Below are 21,590 nucleotides of genomic sequence, written 5' to 3'. Positions count from 1 at the left end.
CAGGTGAGAACTGGGCCCAGAGCCAGCCAGGGGGCAGCAGGCCGTGCCAGCCTCTTTCATCCCCCTTCCCAGCGCCTTCCTGCTGCTAGCTGACAGCAAGGCTTTATTCTGGGGAATTGAATAGACTAGTAATTGCAGCCCTACTTTTTATGGGGGGGGGGGGCGCCTCCCTCTCAGGCTCTTGGTGACATTTGGAACAACGACCCTGGTGCTGGCCAGCTGCCTCCCGGCATCTAGCCCATTTGTCTCCATGGGTGGCAATGAGGCAAGATGAGGAAGACTGGCTTCTATGAGGGCAATTTCGGGAGGCTGGAGGGGTGGAGGTCAGAGAGAGGAGGTGCTAGGGAGGAAACAGAACAACCCGCAGCCTTGGGGATGAGGAGGGGATAGGAGTGTGGATGATGGCATTCTGGGCCCCAGCAGACGAACTGACTCACCCCCAATATTTGGTCCTTCCTTCTCAACCACCCTGTCCTGCTCCAGGATGGAAGAGAGACTCACATTTATTCAACACAATATTTATTGGACATGCCAGAGTTGTTGCACTGAGCACGCTCAATATTTTGTCTCACCGAATTCTGTGAGAAACTGCTACTGCCATTGACAGATAAGGGAATCTGGGAAGGAGAGAAGTTCGGTACCTTGATAGAGGGACCACTGAGAATCAGTCTGGAGCTGGAAGGTGAGCCCAGGTCTAACTCTAAAACGTAACCTCTTTGCACAGAGCTGCTGCTAGGAGTTTTTTATTGAATAGCATAGGAGAAGTTCTTTGAGACATTTCATTAAATCCTAAATAACATTTATTTTCTCTGATTACAAGATACACACTTGCTAGTTGTTGGATATGTGGAAAATACAGGAACATAAAGAAAATAAAAATTGAATCCAGTCAGATAGAGTTAACCACTGTCAATATGTTAGTGCACAAGCTTCTGGGGTTTTATTTTTCTCTGTACTGGGTTTTTCATGTGCCCCCGTTAAAAAATAAGGATACTGTGGCCTGCATGTCCCACTGACTGCACACATTCATTGAGAAAGCCTCCTGCCCTAACCAGAACCTCCTGGTGCCTCCACCCCTCTTGTCTGTCACCTGCTAACCAGCCCGAAGAGTGTGAGCGGCAGAGGCTGAGGCCCCTGAGAAAGGGACACCCTTCCAAGGATGGCTGTCAGGGGGAGCCCTGTGTTAGCTGGCGCTGTCCTGTGCATCCGGGAACTTCCCTCTCTCCACAGCCTGCCTGAGGCATGATCAATAGACCCTCCATGTTTACTCAGCCTTTATGGAGCAATTAAATTCTCAGTCAATACAGCTTAGTCTTCAAACCGCTGGGCTTGGGAGCTTTGGTGTCAGTGCCTACTCTGTTTGTCACGTCTGAGCTAAGAGGCTGCTGGGAAACCTGCCCACCCACCAGTAGGAGGGGGTGGGTTGTTCTGGGGCTGCAGAATTGTGTGCTCCCAGTCCTTAGAGGCACAGAGAAACCTCAGCTTCCCTCCCAAGCCCTGGGGTGAGGGTTTGCTGGGGGCAGGCCAGTGGTTAGTTCCCAGAAGCCTTTGCAAGCGTTGGGATCATGGGACCTGACCCAGGGCTGTAAACCTTTCCATGCCCTGCCCTGGAGTGAGGCGCCTGCCTGCTTGGCCCACGTGGGACTCTGGAGACTGAGGACTCTGTCTGGTGTGGGACACAGCAGGGCTAGGGGAGGGGCTGCTCCTTCTTATTTGGGCTTTTTGAGCAAATGTGCTTGCCAGTCTTCTGAGGATCTCGTGTAGTTAAGCAGAGTCCACTTTGGCTGGGCTCCTTACCTGCGGGTGCCACACAAGATGGCAGAATTTGATCCGAGAGCTAGTGAAGTCTGTCCCCCAGGGAACTGTGTGGCCTGTCACTTCACCTCCCATGCCTTTTGCTCCAGCTGTGTCTTCCCTGCCAGACTCAGTAGGCACAAAAACAAGAGATGCCAAAACACTGTGATGCCTTGCAGTGGGCACCCACACTACTTCCAGCAAGTGTTCGGGAAGCTTTGTCTTTTCATGATGTTTGACCTTTTGTTCAGAGGACTTTCCTCAGCTGGGCTGTGAAACTCGTGTTCGGAGTCAAGTACTTGTCCAGCCAATTTCCTTGTGTATCTTCCCTCCCAGGCCTTGAGCCTTCCTCTACAACTGGTCTCCTCATGAGGCCCAGGCTGCCACCAGAGGGTACTTAGGAAACTATGGTGCTGAGCAGAGGGCTACACCGTGTGAGTGAGGCTAGGTCGGGGCCCACCTTCAAAGAGCTGCTAGTGAGGACAGACAACTTCCTGTCAGCGGCATTTGGAGATGATCGGAGAATTCCTCCCACTAGTTGTATTTTGTGTCCCTCACCCGTGGGAGAGGGAAGGAGAATACAAGCTGTCATTTATTGAGCACTTGCTTAGGTGCGACACAAGTATTATGTCGTTCTCACTAAAAGCTTATACAATGTTATTATTATTCCCATGTTAGAAACAAAGACTGAGGATCAGAGATAATGAATGACTTATCCAAGGTCTGGTAAATGGCAGAGTGAAGATTTGAGCCAAGCATCTGTTGCAGCTTCTACACTGGAGTCAGATAACCAAAGGGAGGTGTTTTTAGGCACAGGAAGTGAATGTGAGGCTGGGGCGTGAACAGCTGGCTCCCGCTTCCCAGCCACAGGAAGCAGGCTGCTCAGGGCCAGCTCCTTGAGAGAACTTGGCTTGTCGTCAAGGGTTGAGAAGGCCTGGCCTTTCTTTCCTGCCCGTCCACCTTGTGCATGAGGCTGTTTTCAGACTCCAGGCAAATTAGGTAAACATGTCATAGCAATCAGACTGAGGAGAGAGATGACCCAGATGACATTTTTAGGGATAAAAAAGCTCTAGACTTTATTATTTAAAGAAATAGACATAACTAAAGATAACACTTTCAGAACAACAAAGTGAAATATACCACAAGGAATGTCTGGGTATCTCTGTTCAGTCAGCCTTCATTAATGTAGAGTTTTGAACAATTTTCTGGGAAAGAAATTCTTGTTTCATTAACCGAAAACTTCCTGTTTGAGTTTTGTGGCTATATATATTTCTCTCTTTCCCAGAGAATCACTTCTCTTCGCAGGCCTAGAGATTTTTCACCATCTCCTGTGCTTTTCTTGTCTTGCTTTTCTCCTCCGAAAGGGCATCTTTACTTATTCATTTAACCAATACTATGAATTTACTTTACTTTTAACCAATACTATGACCATGAACATAATTTATAATTCCAATAAGTGTTTCTGATGTATGAAAAAGGGTTTAAATTTGTTTTATAAAATAAAAAAAAGAGGAAACAATCTTGATCTATAGCAAGAGTGATTTAATCACACCAGGCATCCTTGAAGACGTCACTGCCTCTCAGGGGCCTTGGAACAGCTTAAGAAAGGAGATTTTCAGAGATTTCTTTTGTGACAATTAAAAAGCAAAACGGGGAAGACAGCTGTGTCTGAGGGAAGACTGGCATGTGTTGTTGTCTCCGGCAAGGACAGGTGCCAGCGGGAGCAAAGAGAAGCGTCTGTTCATTTAGAACCTCAGAATGTCATGGCTGGAAGCGAGCCAAGGCGTGCAGCGGCCCTCTATTGAACAGAGGAGACCGAGGACCCGAGAAAGGTTCCTTGCCCAAGGTCTCACAGCCGGTCAAGTGCAGAATGAGGTAGAAGTCCTGATGAAGCTGGTGCTTTGCACCACCTCACTTAGACCAGGAACTCCCCTTCCCTGTGCCTCAGTGTCCTCAGCTCAGGCGTGATGGGGGGAGGGGCGCTGTCTAAGCCCCAAGGCCCCTCTGGCAGCGCTTCCATAAGAAGGCACTGTGCCCAGGCCAAGGATGAGACATACACATGGGGAGACAGGAACATCCACAGCAAAACAAAGGGCAAGTGATACGACACCGACAATAGACCCGAGAGGCAGATGAGAAAGGCAACGTGCAGACTAGGATGAGCACACGTGGGAAAAAAGCCTTGGATGGGCTTTTCATTTCTCTGTTTTACTTATTGTTAAAACACAAAAAGAAATTTTAAAAAAGGAGAACAACCTCACCTCACTCATAACCTACAGTCCTTGTACAAGCACCTCCTCTCATTTCCCCTGTTCTCCACACATTTGAGCGCTGCAGTCTGGACGATGTGCCCCCAGAATGCCACAGGGAGAGCATGGTACCCCCTCCCCCCTCCCCACCCTGGTGCTGGCGGCTTCAGCATTGGTCCTAGACCCAGGTGCACTCTGTTCACTCCCAGGGCAGAAACGATGGGGATGAAGAAGGCTGAAGTGCACAGTCAGCATGAACTTAACACTCCAAGGACAGAGGACTGAGCACCAGAAGATTTCCACAGATTCTCCCTTCTAGGTTAGAAAGGAAGAGAGGCGAGGAGGTGGTAAAGGAGTGCCCTGGGCTATGAGACCAATTCAGAACGACTTCAAGGAAGCACTAGAATGTGGAGCAGCTAAGAACATAAGACAGAGCAATTCAAATCCCAGTTTACTTATCTGTAAAATGGGGCTCACAATACCACTTACCTCTTAGGGTGGTTGGGAGAGTTCATTGAGATGATGCATGGCAAGGTATCTGGCATATAGTCAGCACGCAGTAAATGCTAGCTATTTTAAAGCTGGATTTTCAAGAGCAGAGAGGAGGTCAGTTAAGATCTAGGAGTCCCAGGAGAAGGGGTCTAGAAACTCAATTAAGAGAGAATGGCTTGAGTACTTCAGCGCATGGGAACCTAGTGGCAGAGCCCCTGGTAGGGCAAGCAGCAGGGGATATACTACCTTGCAGTTGTTTGGGGTCATTGAGCCACGCCCTTCACAGCGAGGGTTCATTCCTTCTTTGGAGGGCGGGCAATGGGCATGGAGGAGGAGGAAGCAGTCTCAGATGTTTCTATTCCAACCCAGCCCAGGAAAAATAGCATGTTTGGCAGGAAAGAGCCCAATATCAGAGAGAGAAAGAGGCTCTCAGAACTGAGGGACTAATTAGGGGGAGAGACCAGAGAAGCTAATGGCCCAGATGAATGCCAATCAAGCAGGGCCACGGCTGGGAAAAGAGCTTTTCTAGACGTCAGGGCAGGAGAAGAAATGATTTCTCCCTGCACCAGGCCGTCACAGTGCAGGCTGGGATGAGATTAAGAGCATAGGCACTTTTATCAGGAAAATCTTCTTGCCAGTTTGACTGTGTTCTCCTAAGAGAAGGAAACTGTTTAACCCCTCAGGGAGAGGTTTATGGCCTGGCCCTGACACCTGCCCTGCCTGTGGAGGGCTCCCCAAGCTGGGATTTCTGGGGCTTCTTCCCAAAGCCAGTGGGTCCTGCAGTGTCCCTTTCTCCTAAACACTTTTGAAATCCACAAACATGTGGGAAATAGTAGGGCCATTCTCGTACTGTAAGCTGTGAGTAGTTTCTACTGTAGCAAGGAAGACAGAAGCTAGACATTAGGAAGGACTTCTAGTAGGAAAGGTGAAGATAAGGAAGGTGTTTCCCTGATAAGGGAAACAGATAGGAATCTTGCTACATAGGAACTTAATGAATGTCCAGAGCTATAGCCTATGCTACAGGTAATTCTGCCATTTCTATCTCTGTGTCCTGTTTTGGCAAGCACACACCTGACCACCATAAGTGCTGGGGTCCAACCCCAGCAGGTCCAGGGGTCCCCAAAGGTGTGGACGGAGTCGGCGAAGAAGGAATGACACAGAGACAGCGTTCAGTTGATCAGCAGCCTAGCCAGGATCTCTAGCCAGGATCTCCAGCGAAGTTCTGGTGTTTATTGTCTTGTTACATCCGTATTTATACCAGTTGATTTTAATCCTGTCAATTTCTATTGCAAATGTTAGGGCATTTCTTATCTCCATTCCAGGGAGTAAAGATTATGTAGTTTAAGCGTGATTGTTTGTAGTTAAAGTGATTAACTACCCGCCTGGCACTTACTTAAGGAGTTCTATCCCCTCCCTGACTTCAGGGAAAAATCCCTACCTGGGGAAACAACCTTTCTCGGAGAGGTGACCTTGGTTAAAACACACAGCGCTAAGGGGAGCAAACATATTAAGAACAGTATGCTATATACGCCAGGTCCCTTGAAACATATGCTGTGCAGATGTTTCTTTCCTGCAGTGACTGTGTCAAGCAGCAAGGATGGACCGGCTTCCGGCAAATTCCCCCTTTTTTATTTTTTAAATGATAGCTCATGCAAATCAGTGGCCACCTCTCAGATTGGGCCATTTAAGACTCGGAAGAAGACTGGCAAGCAATGACAGTGAGCATAGCTATAAACATAGTGGATGGGCCATCAGAGACCCGTTCCCCTGGCACGTAGTGAAATTGAGCCTGTGAGGAGCTGGAAGGACATCCTTCCCTGGAAATGGCTCAGGACCAAAGAAACATTTACTCTGGGGTGAGGTAGGGCTGATCTGGGTTGCACGAGGAGGAGGGTGAAATGAAGGGACTTTAGGTCTCATGCCCTGCCTCTGGGTTGGGCTGTATGCACACATGGTTTGTGTAGGTCAGCATCACAGGGTTCTATGACAGATTCAAGAAGGACAAGACCAGGTCTTTGTTCTCCAGGGAGCAATTGCCCGTGAGCCAGGAGGTGGGGAAGCACAACTGGCCCAGATTAGGGTAGGAAACCTACCTTTACTGAGCATCAAATTGGTACCAGAGGCTTAGTGGACATTATTTTGCTAACTCTCCCAGCAAAATCATGTGGCAAGCATCTTACCTTCACACATGAGGAAATAGGCTCAGAGAAGTTAAGGAACTAGCCCAAAGCCACACCGATAGGGAGTGGCCAGATTTTAACCACAGTGGGTCTGTCTGGTTCTCAGTCTCATCTCGTTACACTCTGCTGCCTCTCAGCCCTTACTGCCTTCTGGTGAGCTCCTCTTGGCATCATCTCTAGCTCAGAGCTTCAGTAATTACACCATAGAGAAAAGTCCAGTACTTCTCCATTTAAAGAATTCTATCACAAAACACCAAGAACATAAAAAATGATAGTTCAAGTTAAAGGACTGTTTTTTATTCTGAAATTACATCCTTCCTACTTTTCATATTCTTTTATAATATATATAATATTACTAGAGGCCTGGTGCATGGATTTGTGCACCAGTGGGGTCCCTCAGCCTGACCTATGGGGATCAGGCTAAAACTGGCTCTCCGACATCCCCCCAGGGGTCCCGGATTGTGAGAGGGTGCAGGCCAGGCTGACGGACCCCACTGGTGCACAATCAATTGAGGCAGGGGAGGGACTGTGGAAGAGCTCCAGGGCATGTCCAGCCTGTCTTGCCCAGTCCTGCTCAGCTGGACTCCAGCAGCAAGCTAACCTACCAGTTGGAGCATCTGCCCCCTGGTGGTCAGTGCACATCATAGCGACTGGTCAAACAGTCCACTGGTTGGAGGGATGATTAGCCTATTAGGCTTTTATATATATAGATAGGAAAATTAAAGAGCACTTTTAACAATTTCTCATATTTAGCAAAATAGCATGTTGGAAATCGTAAAAAGAAAAAAGATAGTTACTACTTATATAGGGCTTACTGAGTGCTTGATATATATCACTACCTAATTCTTTCATAGAAAGGAAAATAAGGCACAAGGAGGTTAAGCAACATGCCCAAGGCCACACAGTAGGTGAAAGGCAGAGCCAGCATTCAGACCCAGGCAGCCCAGCCCCAAGCCCACACTTGGAGCTGCCATAGTACTGCCCCTGATCATGAGTTGGCCAACACTGCCTGAAGCCTCATGTGCTCCCTCCTTGCAGGGACCCCTGAGGCTCTCACACCCTGGACCCAGCTCCCAGATGCTAAACAGCTGATGTCTCTCTTTAGCACACCTCTCCCAGCCTCACCCGTGTGGGTCCCGACAGTCACCATAGTCCATTTGGAGATCATTACACACCCAGGCCACAAAGGGACAGTAGGGGGGTGGGCCCTTAAGGGACAAGTCCATTTTCTTTCCTGAAAGTCTTCCTTGCTGAAGTAATGGGCACACCCAGCTGCAGTCAGACCCGGGCCATCTCTGCAGTCCTGCCACCACAAGGAGGGGCTTCCTGACCCCCTTAGGGTCTGCAAGACCAGGAGTGCTCCTGAGCCTCCCACCCTGCACATTGTGCACACGTGTGCTCCTGCCAAGCAGCCACCATGCTTACACAGAGACAGAAGGGACTCTGCCCCGAGGAGAAAGCTGGGAAATGATGAACATGGATGCAGGACAGGGATCCCTCTGAGGAGGGAGGAGGAACGCACGGGCATTAAGGCTTCTGATGGGTGATTTCTTGAGCTGGGTGCAGGTGTATATTTTCCTTTATACTTCATGTATGTTCTTCATATTCACATTATAGACTAGTTCATAGTAAAAGAAAAAATGAAATGAAAACCAGAGTTCACTGGGCTGTAACTATTAGGTCAGTGGTTCTCAACCTTCCTAATGCCGCGACCCTTTAATACAGTTCCTCGAGTTGTGGTGACCCCCAACCATAAAATTATTTTCGTTGCTACTTCATAACTGTAATTTTGCTACTGTTATGAATCATAATGTGAATATCTGATATGCAGGATGTATTTTCATTGTTACAAATTGAACATAATTAAAGCATAGTGATTAATCACAAAAACAATATGTAATTATATATGTGTTTTCTGATGATTTTAGGCGACCCCCAAAGGGGTTGTGACCCACAGGTTGAGAACTGCTGTATTAGGTGCTGCCTGTACCAGTTGTTGCTGACTTAGGTCATGTGTCCCAGGAGAGTTTGAAGGGGGGCCGTTCTGGAGCTTCATCTCAAGGTTGGTGAGATGAGAACGTTGGGAGGAGGAAATATCCCATCTTAGGGGTAATCACATAGCACACATAAAAGTGCACCAGGTACACTCGGGTGCACACTGAGCCTGTCTGCCCAGGTGAGAGAAGCACGCATTTCTGAAACTCTTGTTTGTGTGTGTGTGTGTGTGTGTGTGTGTGTGTGTGTAGGGGGGAACAGGGAAGATGTCCTTAGAGCTTGATTTTGCTATCAGTCCATGCCTATTTGTGAGAAAATAAAGCACTCAAAAATATGAGGATTCCGGGGGCAATAAGATGGCATTAGTCAGTGTAACCAGCTGGGGAGCCTGTGAGGGCGCTGTCCTGAGGAAGCTTCTAGATAAGGCCTCTCTGGGGCATGCCAGGTTCTGACATGCCCAGGGGCTAATGTTCCACTGTGGAGTGAGCTAAGCAGGGGTGCTTCCACATTGGATGTCTGGGCACAGGCTGCCCACCTGGAGTGAGCCCCTTGGTATTGTGGGCCTGGGTGTGGGGCAGGCACAAGCTCAGGGAAGTGCTAAGCCCTACAGACAAACCAGACTGGCCAGCGCCTTCTGGAACAACTGTGAGACCAAAGGCGGGAGTCTCCAAGGAGCCGACAGGAGAGAGAATAACTTACTCTCTCAGGGCCCTTGGGAGGTGGGAGGGAGGCTCTTCTGTCAAAACCGATGAAGTCAGGGCAGCGTCTGCAAGTGGATGAGCCCAGAAAGCCACAGCTGCCCTCCTCCAGGGGTTTCTATTCTGAGACCTGGCTTTCAGCTCAAATAATGGAGGTCACAGAGCCAGGGCTGGAGGAGGTGCTGGTGTGTATTAAATGACGTAGGGAGGCAGGGGGAGGCTGGTGCTGTGTCCTTGGATGTGGAGGGCTGACTGGTGGGCGTAACAGGGAAGGTGCGTGTGGGACCTGGGCCAGCGCAGAGGAAGGGGAGGAGGAAGAGGCTGGCCCTCCTTCCTTCCAGATGTCACAGCAACTTGCTCAAACTGCCCATTTCATGGTGAGGAAAGAGGTCCAGAGAGAAGGCGGTACCTAAGGTTATGCGAATGCTGCGGAACGGAGGTGACTGGGCCCCGACTCCCAGTGCTCTCTCCACCACCTTGAGCAGCATTTCCAGCCTGTGCTTTGAAGCAGCCCAGAGTGAATTTGTTTTTAACACTGGCCCTCGGTTCACCTCAACTCTCCCCAGTACCACCTGAACCTCGAAGGGTACCTAGCTTCCCTTGTTCCCTTATTCTGATCACTTTATTGATTCGGACAAGGGAGAGAAATCTCGAGATGTGAGGCATGTTACTAGCTTTTTGTCTGGAAAATGCCTCGTTTCTTCATCCCGGGAGAGATTTAAGAAGAGCTGGCCGAGTCTGGGATAATCTAGTGTGGGGGAATCTTCCAGCCTGAGGAGGCCTGTGGCCTTCAAAACACTGTAGCAAGTCTCTAGTAATTACTGTTCTAGCCACTGCGCCCATGGGAAAGCAGCCCACAACCTGCCCACCACCATCAGTACCAACAAGCCTCAGAGCTTGGCCTATAGTCCTCCTCATTCCTTTTTCCACCTTTGTGCCCAGGGCCACCACCACCCAAGCCAGCCTCTGGTATGGAAGCCTGAGGCTGGGCACCCCCGCCCCTGACACTTTCTCTCCAAGCAGAGCCCAGACCAGCCGTGCCGGATCCGGCCCGTTTGAAATGAGTAAAACTAAAAAAAAAAAAAAAAAAAAAAGACCGTACCCTTTTATGTAATGATGCTTACTTTGAATTTATATTAGTTCACACAAACACTCCATCCATGCTTTTGTTCCGGCCCTCCAGTCCAGTTTAAGAACCCATTGTGGCCCTCGAGTCAAAAAGTTTGCCCACCCCTGGCCCAGACCCTCTCCTCGCCCTCACATAGCCCTTTAGTTCCGGCCCTTCCAGCTCCTCGCAGGCACTCAGCTTCCTGGCAGATGCCTTCCTTCTCCCTCATTCCTCTTACAGAAAGGCTCCATTTCCCCTGGTGGCCCACATGCCAATCTAGGAAGTCATTTCCCTTCATCACTCTTTTGGAAGAGAGATATTTACAGCCTCATGTTGCAAATGAGAAAACTGCAGAGCTGAAAAGGAAGGTATCTTGCACAAGATCACCCAGTTAGTAAGTTGCAAAGCCAGGGGTCTCCTGCCACTCAAGTTTTCTTACTTGTGAACGAGGATTCCCTCAGGGTTGAGGACAGCAGTGACCTGTGTCTGAAAGCTCTGTGGTGTGTGGTACAAACATTTTCTTTGTATGGGCAGAGCTGCCTGCAGCCCTTGGCACTGTCCTCAGCATATGGAAGATCATCCATGATCATCTCTTCAGAATAGTGTTTTTAGGCTGGGTCCACGGAGTCTGTAAGGCCTCTGATCGTGGAGGTAAAATTTGGCATGCATGAAATAATGTGCACTTTTCTGGGAAGAGAGCCCAGAGTACTTATCAAAGGTATGTGAACCCAAAAATGTTCACAGATCTGGGGGTAGAGAGACCAGGGTAATCTCGGTGTTGAGGAAAAGGAAGGAAATGAAAAGCTGGGCATCCGTCACTGACTGGGTTCTTCAGGAAGCCGACTCTGAGCTCAGGGTGCTGAATGATTACTAGGGGATACACTCGGGATCAACACCCACGGAAGGGCGGAAGGGCAGGGAGGAACACAGCGTGGGGCAAAGGGAGAATGCAAATGCAACGGAGGTGCAACAGAAGACTTGGCCAATCCTCCGCGAGCTCTGGAACAAGAACAACCTATCAACTTCACGTTGGGTCGAAGTGGCTGAGCCTTTATATCACCACCTCAATTAGTCATTAAAGGCAGACAGCCCTGGACGTGACTTTGGGCCAAGTAGCTCTCTGCAGCTGAGACAGTCCTGAAGTAGCAGATGGGGCTGACTCTGAAGGCAGGCTCCAGCAGCACTCCCAAAGCCGAACAGGAAGTCACTTCTATTTGTTCATTTATTTTGTTCTTTAGATTTCATTCTTTTTTTTGTAGCTGAGTAAGGAAGTCATTCTTTGAAGGAGGGTCTGGGTGGTGCATCACCAAACCCAACCCAGTAGCTCTGCCTTGGGAAAGTAGTACAGATTAAATGATATTCATCCACCCACATATCCATCCATCCTTTCATTTGACATTTATTAAGCATGCTTCATCAGCCAGCTCACTGTGATAAGCACCTGTGAGAAAAAGATGTGTATGGCACAGTCTAGTGGAGGAGAAAGACAGGCACTTCATTGAAAAATTAGAGTGTAAAGTGGTTGTTGCTGGAATAGAGGCAAGTGTCTAGAATTATTAGAACACACTAGAGGGTGGATGGATTCTTTCTGGGGGCAATGAATGAGTCAAAGTCAAAGAAAGGAGTAGGTGGTAGGGTAAGGGCATGAAGATGAGAAGGCATTTCAAGCAGAAGGAAGTCATGTGAGGGGCATGGTGGTCTGAGAGGGCTTGGCAGATTTGGGGAGTGTTTCAGTGTGGACAGAGTGGTTAGTCACTCAGTGGAGATAAGTCTGGAAAGGGAGGTTGTGATAAGATCATGAATGCTCTTGGGTGCCGCACAGGTGGACTTTATCCCAGCAGTACTGCACTGGAAAGTCTCAGATGGGTTTTGAACAGAGAATTGATATCAAAGCATCTGCATTGTAGGAAGTCAACTATGGTAGCAGACATGATAGATAGGCTGGAGTGGTCATCGGAGTCCCAGGGCAGTCGCATATGCGCCAGGACTAGCGTGCTCAGCAGGCACCCAGCATCCTTCTGAACACGAGCTGGCTTTCCACATGAGTGGCCCTCCTCCGGTTCAGCAACTCTTGTTTTCTCAATTTCTCAAAGATTTTCATTTCCCATACTCAGATCCGATGTTCTCATGCATAGAATAACCTCCATGGATGGCCTGGACTCCTGTATATGTATCAGCCTAATATCATGTGGTCACAACCAAAGCCTTCTAAGAACCTCTCACTTTGGTGCCACTCACATTCTACTTTTCCCCTTCTCAAATGGGTGCCTTAACCCAGGGAAGACTCTTGTGACTAGCATCGCCCATATGTCAGCAGTGACCTTAAGTGTCCCCGGGCTAGTGGGCTGCCATTCAAAGATTCTGTTTCTGGAGATGGACATGGAGCCCAAGACAGCTATGATCACCAGGATCCCCCTCCAGCAGCTCAAGGGAGAGGCTGCAAGAAGCTATGCAGGTCACAGAGTAAATTCCAAATGATAATTGTCCAAGTGCCCGGCTGCCTGGAATCTGATCCACTGGGGTGGCAGCTTCATGATGTGAGATCAGCCCAGCAAACTCTGGAAGCTTAATGGATACACAGACTGGGTCTTGGGAGGAATGATGTTCCAGGAGCTGGAACAATGGGCTGCCAATTCCATAAGAGACTATGGATTGAAGGATAGTCCTTCCAGCTATGACAGCCTAAGATGAAGATTAAAACCTCTTTCCTTGGACTATTTTTATAGGTGGAGTGCAGAGAGGGAAATAGAGGCTGGGAACATTCTACTGATGCTCAGTCTTTAAATAGAGGTGCTGAACACTCAGGCCTCCACTGCTCTTTGATAAAGTGACCAAAGCACAAATCCACACAATAGGCACTGGACAAATGCCCCCCTAGGGATGCCCACACTGTGGTGGCTACAGTTAAAGGGATGACCTGTAGGTGGTGAATACAGACAGATTCCTCAGAGGCCATGGGGTTTCTATGGGTCCCATGACTTGGTGACATTCCAGAGCAAGGCCCTTCACTACGTTGTTGCTCCCATGGATGGAGAACAGAGGTGGGAGAAGCCTCAAGGAAGCCAGCCCATCTTCAGTCTTCTCCCTGAACACCCTGGGAGTTAGTCTGGAGGGCTGGGAAAGGCCAGGAGGTGTGATAAAAAAAACACACACAAATTCTATTGTTTCTGTTTCATGAAGGTTGACAGGAAGACTAAATGTTCAGAACCCTTTCCACTTAGGAATTCTCATGCTATTTTTCTGGGATTCTTTTGAGATTCCATGCTGGAGGGTTCCAGCTCAGAATACAACTACCACTGCTATCACCACTTAACAAGGACTACTGTGTGCCAGGCACTGTACTAGGTGCCTTGCAAACTATATTTATTTCTCACAGAAATCTTGCAAAAGAGTTATTAGGATGCCCATTTTGTAGATGAGGAGGTTAGATAACTTGCTCAAGGTCATGTAGTAGGTAGCAGACCAGGGTTCTACCCCAGGTCTTCCTGAAATCAAAGCCAATGTTCTTTGCCTTCCATTATATAACCTTAAACTTTGCCATACACACTGATACAGCAGTCCTGGGCTTCCATAGTCACCTTCTACCACACAAGTCTGTGGAGAAGTTTAAGGAAGGAGGGCAAGGACAGGGTCCTCTTTCTACACTCTTAGTCATATACCTGTGAGGAACACAGCCTCTTAGGTCCCTGTGCACATAGGTGGGAGTTGGTTCTACCAGTAGAAAGCCTGGAACCTTAGAATTGGTGGGCCTGGCTGGACAGGTCTCGGCACTGCAACCCAAGCTCCCAAAATGTCTGAGCTGGAAGGTCCTGAGAGAGGAGTAAACTGCCCTTATGTGACTGGTGAAGAAACTGACCCAGGAGGAGGACATGAATTACTCAAAGCCTCATAGCTATTTAGAAACATTGTGTGTACACGAGTTTGTGTGTATGTACACACAGACATGAGTGCACGCATGCACACACACATGCATCTGTGCACATGTGTATGTGCTGGAGATGGCAGTGGGGGCAGCCTAACTCCTAGTCCCTGTGAATGAGTTCAGGTGAGAAGGCCTCAGAGCCCTTGTCAATATCCAGAGGGGTGGCCCACACAGAAGGCTATTTCAAAATTTTGTTTTGTTTTAACATAAGTCGTATATTTGGGGCAAGGTAACTTTATAATGTGTCAATAGGAGAGTTGGGAATGAGACACAGAAAAGAAGGAAACAAATTCATTCAATGATTAGATCATTGCTTTGGCCAACCAGAGCTCCATTGCACTGGGCACTTTGGGGAGATGGCATGGAATGCACCTCAGAGTTGTTTAGCCCAAGGGAGGAGGAAGCTGGTATATTTATCTGCCAGCCTCTAGTGTTGCTGGTTGAGGCCTGCTATTGAGTGGCATCAACTCCGCAGAACCTCTTGCCAAGCACACTCTAGCAATCAGACAAAACAAAGGGCTACTTTTAAAGATATCTTTAGCCCTGCGTAGCCACCAGTCTCTAAAGCGTTGAAACCTTTTGGGGTGGAGAGACCTTGGCTGTCAGTTCCAAGGACAGACATGGGGGAGATGGATGTTGGTAGAGGAGATGGAGGAGACTGGATGTTGCCCTCCAGAATCTGGAGGCAGGCTGTGCTCACAGAGGGAAAGGGCTGTTTCCATGTGCCCCGAAGGAAGAACGGGCATATACTTTAAGCAAGAGGAGTTGAAGTCAGAGCTTTAAAAGAACCTCCTGGTGATACTAATTAAAAAGAAAATCGTATCAGATATCTAGAGCTCATCCAACTGTGTAGCTTCATTGGTGGCCACACAAGAATTGACAGAGCAAAGGAATGCACAGTAGCAAAGAAGGGTACCTTAGGGAGTTTGAGGTTCCTGGTTCCAGGGAAAGTCAATGAGCTCTCCTTTATCTGGGGGATGCTGAGAGGACAGATGGAGGTTTAGTGAAGAGAGGCTTCTTCACTCTGCCCCTAGTTATTCTTAACACCAGGAGGCTCCAACATTGGGTGGAGGCAACAGGAAGAGGTCTCCTCTCTGGTACGATTTGGGGCATTTTAGATGGAGGCAAAGCCATGGAGGAAATAAGCAAGTCCTGATGTTGCCTAGCTCTCTAATTAGGCTCATGCCACCTCCTGGGCCCCTGCTCCTCATCTGTGAAAAAGGGAGACTGGAAGAGTGAACTAGATGACCTGAGGGTCCCATTCAGTCCTGGCCTTCTGTCACTGTCCACTCCAGAGGTCATCCTCTGGTCCTTGGATTCTCTTTAACTCTATAATCAGCAAATATTTATTGAGCACTCATCCCTTGCCCAGAACTAAGTGCGGGAAGAGAACCAGGTGGAATATAGGTCCTGGCCTCTGGGAGGGGACAGATGGGGAAAACAGGAGTTGATGTTTTTTTAAAACTTACTCTGCCAGGAACTGTGCTAAACACCTTTCATATACTGACTTCTTTACACTCACCCCCCAAAATTCAGTAAGCTAGGTACTAGTATCTCCACTACACAGATAAGAAAAAGCAACTTGACCAAAGCCACACAGTGGAAGAGCTTGGATTTGAGCCCATACTGTGAGCCATGATACTTCTCCTCTGTGAAATAGACACTGACTCTCTAAGCACAGCTCCTAGTATTCCAGCAGATAGGACAGAGAAAGCTGGAGTCACCTGGGAAGGCTTCATGCAGGAGGTGACTTAGCACTGGGCCTTGAGGGAAGTGAAGAACTTGGAGGCTGACTGGGGAAGGGAGAAACCTAACTGCATTAACACTCCAGGGCAGGCTGGGGTGTGGCTGTCCAGCTAGCAGGTGTCTTCTTATAGTGGGCAGGCAGGCAACAGCTACAGCTCAACCTGTATGGTAGCTTCACGGGAGAAGAGGAGGGCCCAGAGAACAGATGCTTCCCAAACCCAGCAGGGCAAGAACCCTCCTCTTCACAGATACAGCCCAGAAAAGCTGGCACCCACCTGCCTTGAAGGGGCTTTTGCCCCAGCCAGGCCTGTAAACATGACTCCTTCCCCAGACTCATTTTGGACAAAAGAGGGAGTTGGTCTAGTGTGAGCCAGCTTTCTCCTCACTATCTAAGCCAAGAATCTGATAACTATGATAGCTAACACTTACACAACAATTACCATGAACCAAGCACTGTTTTAAGAATTTTAACTAACTTAAGCCTTCCAACATTCCTATGAAGTAGATACTATTATTATGCCCATTTTATAGATGGGGAAATAGGTACAGTGAGGTTAAGTAATCTGCTCAGATACCCACTAGCTACTAAGAGGCAGAGCCCACATTTTAACCCAGACAATCTACTCTTTGCCACGCTGCACTACTGCTCCTAAGTAGAGGTTCATGAGCTCTGGCCATAGCTGCTTCTTTCCTCGATGTGGGATTCCCTCCTCAAGTTTAGGTCCTCCTCCTTGCCTGGGGCTATTTCATGCCAAGAGATCCCCTCCCCAGAGGGGACTGCAGGAGACATCTCCACCAGCCCTCACCACTAGAAAGGCCCATTGCTGCCACACTCCCCATGTTCTCCCCCTACCCCTGCACCCACATGCACCCTGTCCCACTCTCCGCCAACCGAGCACCGTTGCCTTTTGTTCACAGTGACGGCTCCTGTGCCCAGGCCAGTGGGGGCATGGAGGACTCCATGGTGGCAGCCGGCAGACCCAGTGCCCATGCCCCGAAGGCTCAAGCCCAGGAGCTGCAGGAGGAGGAGGAGAGGCCAGGGGCGGGGGGTGCCTCCCCAAGGGCTGGCCCCCACCGCGGGGCCTCCCCTGGCCGGCAGCAGCCTGCCCTGGCGACAGCGCTCTGCTCCCACGCCCCTGCTGCCTCCGATTACGAACTCTCCCTTGACCTAAAGAATAAACAGGTACCCAGGGCCTCTAGGGGGGTGGGAAGGGTGGTGAAGGGGCCCTGCCTTTGGGAGCTGTCCAGGGTACCAGGGATCTCCCCATCTGGGCCCACCTTTGCTGCAACTGCATCTTTTTTGCCACGAGTTCTCTCAAAAAGAGCTAAGTAATCTGCCCTTCCCTGCAGCCCAGTCTCCAATGTAACCAGCCTCCACATGGTAGGGTCACACCCTTGCAATGCCAGGCCCTTAAGCACTGTGTCTAGGGCTCTGCTCCTCTCACCATATGGAGGAAGCCTAAACTGCCCCACACAGCATTAGGCAAGTGGCCTATTGTTCTCTGGGGAAATCCCACCTCAACTCAGTACTTAGAAGAGATAGCCTAGCTTATATGCCCACTCAAGGGGCAATCCCATGCCTAGGCACACACAGGCTCAAATGAAGTTCAAAGACAGTGGTCTCCTGGTAGAGTGAGGATTCCCAAGGTAAACCCAGGTTGGGGGAAGTCCACAGCTTCCCTGCTAAAGAACAAGTCCCTTTGAGGGGTTCTAGGCCTTATCTTCTGTTCTGTGAAGCAGGAGGAAGAAGTCATCAGTTATGGGGTCCCAGCTGAACCCCTAAATGATAATGCCACAGTTTTTCTTGGTGGACAATTAAGAGACCTGAAGGGAGATCTATAAGTATGTGTGTATGTATGCATGTGTGTGTGTGTGTGTGTGTGTGTGTGTCCATATGCACGCGTGTATGAATGTGCTTAGAGAAAGGCATTATGACTTGATGTTGCTATGCCTTGTTCTTGCTCTAGTAATGCTGTGACTTCAGGAATGCCAGTTAAGCACTCTGGGTATTGGTTTCTCATCAGCAAAATTGGGAATGAGATCTTGAATCATCTCCAAGGTCCCTTTAGCTCTGAAATGAGTAGGTCCTAAAGAACCAATCTTTAATACAGTGGACAAGGTGAGTCTCAGGAAAGGAAGCTAATAGAAAGGTCAATAAAGCTGAACCAAGCGAAACCAACCTATGTCTTTCTTTAGGCATCAATGCAAAGCTATTGTCCTGGACCGGGGCCAGCTGCAGTTCGGTGCACCTGGCTCTCAAATGGTATTTGATAAAATCTCTTATAGCTATGCAGACATGATAGAAAGTAGATTAGATCACAATATAATCAGGTGGGTTGTTCTCAAACAGAATTCTCAAAACCGTTTATTTTCCATCAGTGCCATTTCCAAGGTGAGTGGGGCGCTATCCTTGGTCCTGTCTGGTTCAATCATTGTAAAGAGGCAGAACTTTCTGATGACACAGCTAATAGGGGACAGCTAATACCTTGATGATAGAATCCAGGATAGAAAGATGGTTTATGTGAAATAAGTCAAATTAAATAGAAAAAAATTGAAAGTTCTGCTCTTCGCTTTGAAAAGCCCACAGCACTAGTATAAGATGGGTAGGTTTGGTCCTGGAGAAAGGCCTTAGGGCTTCAGTTCACTGAAAGCTTAAGATGAGTCAACAGACGGTGAAGCAGCTGCCAAAGAAGTGAGCACAGCAGCCTTCACGGGAGGGTAGGCAAGGCCCCAGAATAGGGAGCAGGCGCGGAGCCCCACAGTGGCTACTGCTTGGGCCTGTCTGGAGCCCGTGCTTGGCTCTGGGGCTTCATTTAATGGGGAAATGAGAATTCTGTAGGATTCTCCAGGATTGTCTGGCGACATATGGTGAAACTGTCTGTAGACATGAAGACAAGCTTTAAGTATGGAAGAGCTGGCATGTGGTAAAGGGATTAGATGTATTTTCTGTCATTCTAGGCAAAACTAGTGGTACTACTGTATGAAAGCTATAGGAGAGGAAGATTTTAGCTTGATTAACAACTAGAGCTGTTACAAACTCAGAATGTCTTGCTTGTGAGGTAGTGAGTCTGTGCAGTGGCTGGAGCACAGTCCATCTGAACACCATGGGGTGATGGGAGTGGCCAGTTGGCCCGGATGAGGAAGTCCTCTCAATTCCCCGTGACTCTGCTCCTTGGGCACAGAGACCATCTCTTATTCATCTTTTTACCCTCCCCCTAGCATCTAGCAGTGTGTCTTGGACATAGTAAGGGCCCACTGAGTGAATATTTTTTAATAACTATGATGTGCAAAGCAACAAGGAAGGAGGGTACGAAAAGAAAAGAAACATGGTTTCTCCACAAAGAGATTACAGTTCAACTTAAGGACTGTCCAGTTAATAACAGCACAGAAAACTCATGCTTCAGCTTGGGCAGGAGAATTCCTTTAATGCTGATGACGAGGTGGGAGATAGAGTGCACAGGTTCTGATTAGTACCATGGACACATTTTTAAAAATATATTTTTATTGATTTCAGAGAGGAAGGGAGAGGGAGAGATAGAAATATCAATGATGAGAGAGAATCATTGATTGGCTGCTTCCTGCACGCCCCCAACTGGGGATTAAGCCTGCAACCTGGGCATGTGCCCTTGACCAGAATCGAACCTGGGACCCTTTAGTCCACAGTTCGACACTTTGTCCACTGAGCAAAACCAGCTAGGGCCCATGGACACATTTTATAGGACATGACATAATTCTAATAGATGGGCTTGCACATCAGGCCAGCAGGAGTGGGGCAGGAAAGGTGAGGGTGAGTAGAGGTGACAGGATCCTCATGCGAGGTGGACCCAGCCCTGGGAAGGAGCTCACCTCCCTGGCTCAGGCGTCTCTCTGGGCCAAGCTTATCTGGAGGTAGGAGAAAGGAGCGAAAGGGATTGACAGGCTAGAGCAAAGTGATTAAAAACATGGCACACATTTACTACAGACCGAGCTCTGCTCCTCGCTCTTCTGCAAATGAACTATGTGACCTTGGAAACGTTCCTTAACTTCTCTGGCCTCATTGCCTCACATCTCTTTGGGGCTTTGTACATGCTGTTCCCTTTGCCTCCACTGCTGATGCTCCTACTCCCTCCACACTTCTGCACTGGGCCTCCATCACTCCTCCTCTTGCTTTGGGACTCACTTTCCGTGCTCCTTCTTCCCCTGGCAGCTCTCCCTGCCCTCCCGACACTGCACTGGATGCCCCTTCTCAGCGCTCCCATAGCCAGGGGTTCTCTGTCATAGCTGTTCCACCCTATATCATCGTTTCCTGTTTACTTGACTCCCTCTCAGAAACAGGGCACCTGACTTATATCCCCAGTGCTGGACATGGTGCCCGGATGAAGAAGATGCTGGAAAGATGAAAAGGGGAAAATGATAACTCAGTGACCTGAAGGGGGATGGGGATGGGCACGAAGCCTTCAGCCAGGACCTGACTCTATTTTTCTTTGAGATCTTGGTTTTAGTATTCTGATCCCATGATTTGCACCAGTCACACAAATCCTATAGTTCTTGGGCTGGAAGGAATCTTGGACAAGCATCATTCCCCCAGGCCCCAAACCTGCCAGCCCTACTCCATCAGCCAGTCTAGAATCCTAGTCACTTTCTGTGGCTCCTCTCTCTCCCCTGCATCTGCTTCAACCCCACACCCCACTGATGCTACCTCTCAACTATTTTCCAAATCCCACCCTCTCCTGCCACCTCCTGCCTCTACTCTAGGCCAGCCCACTACCATCTCTGGCCTGCACCCCTGGACAAACCCCCACAGAGCTCCCTGAAGGCTGTGCCTCTCCCAACCTATCTCCACACTGCAGCTGAGTCCTCCTTATAAAGATCATCGTACTCCCCCCATGGTACTTCCATGGCCCCTCATACATGTAGGACAAACTCTTCTCCAGGCTCTTCTATCACTCCATGTCCTGGCCCACTCAGGGTTCCAGCCATTCCTATGTACCTTTCTCTGTCTCCATGCCATCCTTTGCTGTTGGGCCTTCACATATTTTGTTTGCTGGGAATACTCCCCACCTGTCCCCTAATCACCCTCACCCGGGTGATCTCTCCTCACACTTCAGGTCTCAGCCCTGCTCTCCGATCCTGGCTGTATGCTTTCACTGGGTGCTCCACTGCTGGTGCTGCACTGTCTGGTGGCTCTCCCACTCTAAGGCAAGGACTATGTCATCCTCAGGGTTATCAAGGAGTTCAGCAGCTTGTGCACTGAACACCTCCAGGGGTGCTATTCACTTCATAGTCTGTGTGAGGAGCAAACACTCCCTAGAGCTGGGCACTAGGTGCTTCCCTGCTCTTTCCCACCATTGTTTTCCTACACCCAGCACAGTCTCTGGTGCCTAGGAAATGCTCAGTATTGAAGGAATACGTGAATGAGGCCTGCCC

At 49.0% G+C, this 21,590-nt stretch overlaps 1 protein-coding gene across 5 annotated transcripts in view; it reads left to right on the top strand.

The window, feature by feature from the left end:
- Nucleotides 1-21,590, top strand: part of IQSEC3 (IQ motif and Sec7 domain ArfGEF 3) — a 108,747-nt gene that overhangs the window by 40,044 nt on the left and 47,113 nt on the right. For 4 of the 5 annotated variants that reach the window (XM_036301730.1, XM_036301731.1, XM_036301733.1 and 1 more), the window contains exon 3: nt 17,103-17,367. The exons of the other annotated variant lie outside the window; for it this stretch is intronic. In XM_036301730.1, coding sequence (XP_036157623.1) covers nt 17,103-17,367 — 265 coding nt within the window. The remainder of the gene's footprint in view (nt 1-17,102; nt 17,368-21,590) is intronic. 5 annotated transcript variants of the gene reach the window in all.

The sequence above is a fragment of the Myotis myotis genome, unplaced genomic scaffold (assembly GCF_014108235.1).
Source record: "Myotis myotis isolate mMyoMyo1 unplaced genomic scaffold, mMyoMyo1.p scaffold_m19_p_3, whole genome shotgun sequence".
Lineage (NCBI taxonomy): Eukaryota > Metazoa > Chordata > Mammalia > Chiroptera > Vespertilionidae > Myotis > Myotis myotis.
Note: the sequence above shows the minus strand (reverse complement) of the source record. Positions and strands in the feature narration are given on the sequence as shown.